The sequence below is a fragment of the Myotis lucifugus genome, unplaced genomic scaffold, assembly GCF_000147115.1.
Source record: "Myotis lucifugus unplaced genomic scaffold, Myoluc2.0 scaffold_279, whole genome shotgun sequence".
Classification (NCBI taxonomy): domain Eukaryota; kingdom Metazoa; phylum Chordata; class Mammalia; order Chiroptera; family Vespertilionidae; genus Myotis; species Myotis lucifugus.
The window spans coordinates 1,005,180-1,013,541 of record NW_005871327.1 but is presented as its reverse complement, the minus strand read 5'-3'; the positions used below and the strand labels follow the sequence as shown (position 1 = coordinate 1,013,541).

Genomic DNA, 8,362 nt, shown 5'->3' with positions numbered 1-8,362 from the left:
TCGATGGACGGGCCTCTTCCGTCCAAGATCGATGCCGTGCTCGCTGGGCAGAGGCCCAGCAGGCATTGCCGGGCCGCACACCCACCCTCAGGTGAGCAGAGAGAGGGCACAGCCTCCAGAGGCTCTATCGTACAAGCCATGTGATTTCACAGGGCGGCTCTGCAGGCTGTGCAGCTCCTAATGTGTTTGCTCCCAGTGGAAGTATGGCTTTTCCAGCGGGAAACATCAACAGAGGCAAATCCCAGCGTGTTACGTTAACTGTGCCTTCCCGTCCGGGCTGAGCTGAAGGACAAGCACAGACCGGGTATTTGCCTCGCCTGGATACAAAACAAAACACTGGCTAAGGACTGATACCCTGAAACAGGACACCACGTTGGGCCTGATATTTGATTATGTCTATTCATGCGTGTATGTGGGGAAAGGTATGCTTTCCTGGTTGGAAGCCACTAGAAAATACTTCCCTACCCCACCCCACCCCTGCCCCCGTCTTGTTTGCGTCACACGGGCCCTCGGGTCACGAGATTACTAGGACGCGGGCACTGAGGCAGCTGCCCCCACGCATTGCACCACCTGGGGTCGGAGGCCCTGAGGCCGGTGCCCTGTCCACCCCCCTCCTACCTTCCCTGGGCCCACGGGCGACACACAGGGACCTTCCTTCATGCCACTGTTGCTCAATGAGCTGGGAGCGGGGCAAGGACCCAGGGGCAAACCAGGGCTTGGCCTGGGGGGCGTGAGCTGGTGTGCACTCGGGCCTCGGCCTGTCCAGGGCCCCCCCCCCCAACCCCCATCACAGGGAGAGGACACAGCTGACACCATGGGGACTCCCCTAAGAGGTCTGCCTGGGGCTGACCCCATGGGCGTGGGTATTCTACAGGGAGATTACAGAACTACAATGTCATTTAAATTTACTGTTTTCAAACATGTTTCCTATTCCAATTTCTCCCAACAACTCTTCACAGAAAGCCAGGATTCTATTCACCTCAGGAAAACGTGAGTGCATAAAGCTCCTCTGTTGTATCAGCCACAGCTCAGCCTGCAAAAATGTATTCGGTATCCAGGGGTTATGGAACGTGGCTGTTGATAGCCACCTGTTAATGCCAATCGTTTGCCTTACTTCCCAGGATAGCATTCCCATTTTGCAGATGAGAAAACTGAGGCTTAGTGAGGTGAAGCAGTGCGTGCGGTTGTGTCCAATTCCAGGGGCCACCTTCCCCGTCAGGTCAGCGCTGCTGTGCACTCAGGTGGAATGGCTCCGCCCCGCATGCAGGTGTAGGCTGGGCAACGTGAAACTGCCACCAGCAGCCACTCTGACCCACGAGAATAGCAATGTAGTATGTCTCAGCCTAACATCTCCGCCCAGGCTCTCGCCCGGGCCTCCCAGGCCGAGTGGGCAGGTCTGTTCCGATATCCTCCAGCAACAGCACTTCGCAAGGAGCTCAGGACTGCCACACGCCAATGGCCACCACCGCCCAGGGAACTGGCCGTGGTATGCGTGTTCCCTTGACCTGCGTTTCATTTTGTAACCTAGTCCTGAGACTCGTGTTTAGCCTGTCGGCTTATCCAACGTCAGAGACACGCAGGGCCGCATGCTCTGCACAGCTGCTTCCCCTGGCCACGGTCACAGGGTTCCGAGTGCACAGGGCGGGCCACGCCCGGTCCGGCCAGGCTGCTGCTAGAGCCTCCAATTCGTCAAAAATGGCCTCAATTCGTCTTCCATCTGTGAACTCTGGGCCAACTCTGCCACACTCAGTAGGTGCATTTGCTGAAAACTACAGTGTTCCCTCTTTAAATGTCAAAGAGAGGCTTAGAGACGTTCAGTTGAAGACCCAAAATGGCCAGGGTTTTCCTCTATACATTTGTTCCGCCTGCAGCCTGAAGAACAGCTACTGCCTATCAAAGATGCAGACCGCTACGATCTGCTCTCCAGGACGCCAAGAGGAGGGCGCGCGGCCTCTGGGAGCACCTCAGCAGGCGGAGCTCTGAGACCTGGCTGCCCCGCCCCCTCCAGGCTGCCAGGGTCCCTCACTGGGCAAGGCCACGGATAGAGGGGGCTTGGCCTGGACTCCCCTGGCAATGTGAAGGGCGAGGGGAGCAGGAAAAGGAAAGTCAGAGAAGTGACAAAGAACCCAGGTGACAGGAGAGGGAAGCTGGAGGATGAGGCCTGTGACTCAAAGGACAGGACCGCATATTTCCGAGATGAGCCACCGGCATTCCTTTGGGCCAGGGACCGCGACGCTAAATATAGGCGCTAAGCATGTGCCTTCAGGAAGGGGCTGGAGAGGCGGGAGGGTGGCGGGAGGACCAGCACCTCGGCCAGGGGTTTCCCAGCAAGGTCATCTACAAGGTCACCTGCAAGGTCCCCGTGAAAAGGCAGATACTTGGTTTCCCTTGAGAGTAGCAGCTCCCTCTGCACAGGACGCGGAGGAGATGCGGAACTTTATCAAAGGCTGACTCCCCGAGTTCATACAGTAAAGGACCCGTTTCTGAATGTGGCAGTGAGACAAGATGCTGGTCAACTGTGGTTGTACATACAAGAATTCTTATAAAATAGCATCATTATTGAAAAATAGCTTTTAAACTATGGTTACTAATGCTCCCGTAACACTGTAGCAGAAGAAGGCGCATGAAGACATGCCACCCTTAACTGTGGCGGACGTCTCCCAGAATCCCCTGCAGCCTCCCACAGACCCCCTCTCCTTGGGGATGTTGCTGGAAACTGGGTTATTAAGAGCAGGTTTAAGTAATTTTATATACTTACATGTTTTCTTTTTCTACTTCCAACATCCCCTAGACCTAAACGTATCTGGGAATATTGGGGTTTCCTTACATCAGACGTGACTTGACGTGAGGCTAAAAGGCCCACTCGCCACCTCCACATTCGGGGATGCTCTCAGAGTCCCTCCCACAGCCAAGGAGGTGGTGTGAGGAGTCTGCAACGGAGCCAGACGTGACCGAGGCTGCTCAGTGCCCGAAGACAGCCCAGGACTGTCACCCCAATACAGCTGCTACGCAACAGCTGCCCAGGGACACTGGAGGGGACACGCCACTGCCACCCCCAAGGTCACTTATAACGAGAACCCGGAAGTTATGCAACATTTCCTCCCCTCCAGGTCCTCCCAGCAATGACTCTTCAGAGACAGGACAGCCGCGCTGGAGGCTGCACACGCCCTGCCCTGCGAGCGTCGGGGGTGCCGCCCGGGCTCCGGGGTGGCCGTGGCCGCTGTGGACACGCACAGGTGGGGCCCTCGTGTGGCCCCGCGTTTTCTAGAAGCTTTGGGAAGCCACGTTTTCAGAGCTAAAGGAGACAGTTAAATGGCAGTGGGTCCCGAAAGCCAGTAAATAGATGCTCATAAAACAGGTATAAATACTAAGAATGGAAGAGGGTGCTTTTGTTCAAGGTCAAACTGTAAGTCAGTAGCAGGTGGGAGAATGGACCCCTGAAAGCCTGGCTCCTCCCGTGTGAAATCAGTTCGCCTTTGAGAACAGGAGCCAAGCGGTGTTTTAAAGGATTTCTCTGAGTCACAGTCCCCCCGAGACAGTGTGTAAGAGCTCCTAACGGCCTGTGGCCACAGGGACCCAGGACGGAGGCCAGCTGGAGCCCCGTGGCCGGTGGCTGGGGGAGCGGAGAGCCGGGCGCAGAGGGAAGCTGCTGCTGCTTCTCCCCGCAGGCTGTCAGAGAACCCGCCTCCACGGACAGCACCCCCCCTCGGGAAGCACTGAGCGCGTGCACACTCGTTACCTGGCGGGGCCACGCGGTCCTGGTAGGTGGGCTTAAATTCACTGATGGTGAGCAGCAGCACCTGGATGGTCCCGATGAAGATGCCGGCCAGGCAGCCGTAAAAGATCAAGTAGAACAGAAGGATCTTAACTGCAAGGAGAGCAGACAGAACAGATGCTGTGATGCCGTCACGTGCTCAGAGCGCCCCTCGAACCTTCCCAGAGGTGTGTGCACGCCCTCTTCCCCCGCACCTGTGCCTGCAGGGCTCCTGCTCCAGCCCTGACCAGTGTGACAGGCAGGGGGAGGGGGCAGGGGGAGGACAGCCTCCATTACGGTGTGCCTGTCAGGGGAGGTTGGGGGCAGGAGGAATGTTCAACTAGGACTAAGATTCTTTATAGGAAATAACTGTATTCCCCAAATTTAAAAAATGTCCATGAAGGTCGCCCATGAAACCCAGGGCCCTGTCCGTGTGCTTCTGCCATGCACTGCAAATGGCAGCATCTTCCCGCAGAAGCCTGTGAGCTGTGCTGCTTACCCCCGACATTTCAATCTCACAGCCATGCCTTGCTGCTCGTTCAGGCACACACACTGCGACAGCCACGAGTGCCCATGGCCCAGGAGGCTCTCCTGCTCATCACGGCCTCCTGCCTCTGGTACTCGTCACTCGTCACTCACACCCAGGTTTCCTTCTGGGCGCACCAAACCAGAAATAAAGAAAACGCAGCCCCAGCTGGTGTGGCTCAGTGGAAAGCGTGTCGGACTATGGACTGAAGGGACCTGGGTTCGATTCTGGTTAAGGGCACATGTCTGGGTTGTGGGCTTGATCCCCAGTAGGGGGCATGCAGGAGGCAGCCCATCAATGATTCTCATCATAGATGTTTCTATGTCTCTCTCTCTCCCTCTCCCTTCCTCTCTGAAATCAATAAAAATATATTTAAAAAGAAAATGCACTAGTAAAAATGGCCAGCACATTTGTATTTCATCCTCTGGACCCAGAATAATGACTAATCTGAGCTGCATTTTCTCTTTCCCAGGATAGCAGAGGCTGAGATAGCTGAAAAAGCAAAAATGCAAAAAAACCCGGGGCCCGGAGGCTCACTGAGCTATCAGTTACAGGTTTACAAGGATTACCTCCCGATTAGCTGCACGGTAACAGGCTGTACCAGGCGCGGCCTGGCAGCCCTGCGCCAGCCAAACAGCTCAACGCGAATGCAAAGTGGGAAGAAGTGAGCCGGGAGGTTCCCCCTGCAACATGACTGCAGAGGGGCCTTTGGTGGCGTCTAGAAAAGGCCCAGATCTCATGCATTAGGTGCGGGGTCCTTGGGAAAAAGCTACAGAACAAAAATGTTATTGAAAAGAAGTGGACGAGGGTGGTGAGGGGGACCTGTGTGTGTGTATGGGGGGAGTATGGGGGGGCATTAGCCAGGTCTCCATCCATTTAAAACCCCAGCTTTCCTATCAGCAAGTAATCCTACTAGGGAGTTGTTAAAATAAGCAACCCGTGCCAAAAGAGCACACGGAAGCGATGGATTATAACCCTTTCAGAAGAAGGGGGCGAGGCGGAGACCAGCAAAGGGAAAGGCAAAGGCGGCAGAAGGCAGCTGCCCAGCTCCGTCGCTGCCTCCCGGCCAGCAAGGGTTAAGCGCTGCTCCGTATCCAGGCAGCAGCAGGCAAATGGCAAGGCTGTGACGTCAAGAGATCTGGAAAATTTTTCCAGCGGCTGCTCCTAAGAGGTGCAAGGCTGGTGCGGCACGGTCCGCGAGAACCACGCAGCCCTGCGTGCTGCCCCCACCTTGGCGGTGCTCTCGGCTCAGCCACACTGGCTTCCAACGCCCAGAGCCTTTCTATACCCTCCCTCAGACCCAGATGCCCCACGCTAACCACACATAATGGAGGCTGCCATCTACAACAGGAACACTGGGGGGGGGGGGGGGACGACGGGGCGCTGGCCAAGCACACTGATTACACTTAAGATGCAGCCGATCCGGTTGCCCAAGGCATTGGGCCCAGAGGGAAGCCAGGAATTCCCCTCTTGCTCCCAGGTGTCACTTAGCAAAAGGTGCCCAGGTACCAGGGCGCGGCCCCTGGGGTAGGGGGGCAATGCAGGTCTGGCGGGGCCTGCGCAGGCCCCCAGGGGCTGCTCGGAGAGAGCTGGGCAAATGGTACCAGCCAGCCGGGGCACAGGGGCAGGCTAGAGAGGCATTTTTCTTTAAAGCAGTTTTTCTTCCTTTTAAAAAATACAAGTAATATAAAGGCTGCCCAAAGGGGGGGGGGGAGTACCCTTCAAAGGGTCACGGACAGAAGGAAAACATAACCGCAGTTCCTGTTAGCGCAGTAAGGGGGGCTCAGGTGATCGGCACTAACTTAAACAGGTGGGGCTTTCTGCCCAGGTTTCTGGTGCCGGGGAGGCTCCCGCGCCCCCGGGTGACAATCGACCTGCAGGCGCGACTGAGCCAAGGGCGAGTCCCAAGGGCACCGTGCAGGCCAGTGCTGCAAAGGTGGCCTTTCCCGCGGGAGGCCGCCGCCACCGCCTCTGCTGCTGAGGCTCTGACCATTTCCCACACCGGCCGGCACGGGGCAGACATGTTAGCACAGAGCAGACCCTAGAGCTCTAGCCCAGCACCTGCCCCGGGAAAAGAAGGAAAGATGGGCCAGGATCTTGGGTATGCATCCATCCACTGTGCGGTGTGGACCCGAGACACAAACATTAACACATTCATCCCCTCCCTCTCCCTTTCCCTCTCTCTCCCCCGACTCTCTCATGGAGGTGCTGCCCCCTTAAATGTCGGCTTAAAGAACAAGCACTCCCATACAGCCTTACCCCCCAAAGCAAATGTTATTCTGTAATTGGAATGAGGAAAAAAAATATATATTTAATCGGGGGGGGGGCACGAGAGGGCAAATTTCGCAATATTCCCAGAGCCAATGCGGCAGAGGCAGCGGCCCATGTCAAGGCTGGGGACAGCCCCCCAGGGCAGGGAGGTTCCGGAGCCTGGGAGAAGGGGGCCACTCCGCATGCACCCCCACCCCAGGCCTCCTGCCAGGCACCAGGAGTGGCTGGAAGATGGCCCTGGCAGGGAGCTGTTCACGCCACACACCCTGACTCCCAGGTTCCCTCCACGTCAGGACGCAGAGGAGCCATGGCAATCATCCCACTGCAGAGCAGTCGCCCCCAAATACAAGCAAACATGAAGCACACGCGAGAAGCCATCGAGGTGAAGAGCTACATGGAACACGGCTCCCGGACACCATGCTCCCCAGGAACACCTTGGGGTGAGGTTTCACCTTGACTAACCTTGAAGGGTGATGCATTATTAACCCTTCACTTTTCAACCAAGAGGGGCCTAGACCACAGGCCGCATTCTCTCTATCTTTACCAAAAAACACAGATTCTGGCTTCTTCCATTTCAAAATGTCAGCCAAGACCTATTTCCCTGACTCATTCTGCTGATGCCCACAGAGTCTCCCAATGAGGACCCTACGCCGGCCCCTCTCCAGCTCCCTCGGGCTGCAAGGGGGTGCAGGGGTGTCCATGATGGTGGTGGTGATGATACCAGAGGGAGGGGGCAGTGATGCAGCAGGGGGAGTCCCTCCCTCTCTCGCTGCAGTCACGACTCAGATTTGCCTACAACTCTGCCCTTCAAAATGACCTTTAAACACTCACACACACTCACACACACACACACCTATGTCACCCTCCAGGTGTAGGGAGGCAGACGACACATGTGGTATTTAATTTTCAATGGGGGTGGAAACGTATCCAGCTAAGCTACCGGCTGCCCAAAATCTTACACAATGACCTGCTTGTGCCTTTGTGCTATTCCTAGACGAACCCTGCACCATGATCCATCCACTCAGCTACCAATGCCGCATCTGAGTAGACATGGAAATCAACCAGACTGTGCGGTGCTTCAGGGCCGTGGCGGGCTGTGCGGGCTCCGGGGGAGGTCGCGGGGGACTGGGCATCGCGCTGAAATACTGCAGTGGGGACGGTTCCCGCCCGCGCCCAGAGGCACATATTTAGACCAGAAGGTGCTAAAACACGCAGCCTCGCCTGCATGACGCCCGATTGCCCGCATCCTCACACCTCCCTGTTGTTTTTTAGGGACCTGGGACATCACCATTGGGAGAGATCCATCTCGTTGCCCATGCCTGACCATTCCCAGCAGGGAAGGGCTCGATCGATAGACCGCAAATTACCAAAACACGACCGCCACGATCCAGAGAACCCTCCGCCTGGCGCTCGGCCCCCACCCGCGCCGGCGCCGGCGCCGGCTTCTCCGCAGTCCACCCTCCAGGGCGCGCGGTGCGGGGCGGTCCGCAGAGCCTGCGCAGGGGACGCGCCGCCCTGGAGACAGGCGCTGGGGGGGAGAGCTGCGGACCCCGTACTTACACCAGCTGCCGCCGGTCCTGCCCAGAAACTCCTTCTTCTCCGAGTTCCAAATGAATTTCTTCCAGCCGCCCTCCTCCTTGGCTTTTCCGCGGGCCATGGTGGCGGGTCAGCGGCTGCCGCGGGGCTGCGGTGAGACTGCGGCGTGCGCCCGGGGTCCGCTCCCGCTGCCGCTCGGCGCCGGCCGGGATCTGCGCAGGCTGCACCCGCCGCATGCCGCTGCGGCGCTCCGAGTGCCAGACGCGCCGCGGAGG

General features: G+C 57.5%; 1 protein-coding gene across 1 annotated transcript in view; it reads right to left on the bottom strand.

Annotated features, from left to right (window-relative positions):
- Positions 1 to 8,320, bottom strand: part of ATP1B1 (ATPase Na+/K+ transporting subunit beta 1) — a 17,428-nt gene extending 9,108 nt beyond the window's left edge. The window contains exons 1-2 of the mRNA XM_006099604.3: positions 8,112 to 8,320; positions 3,740 to 3,868 (exon numbers count right to left, since the gene is read on the bottom strand). Coding sequence (XP_006099666.1) covers positions 3,740 to 3,868; positions 8,112 to 8,208 — 226 coding nt within the window. The 5' untranslated portion in view covers positions 8,209 to 8,320. The remainder of the gene's footprint in view (positions 1 to 3,739; positions 3,869 to 8,111) is intronic.
- Positions 8,321 to 8,362: the final 42 nt, after the last annotated feature.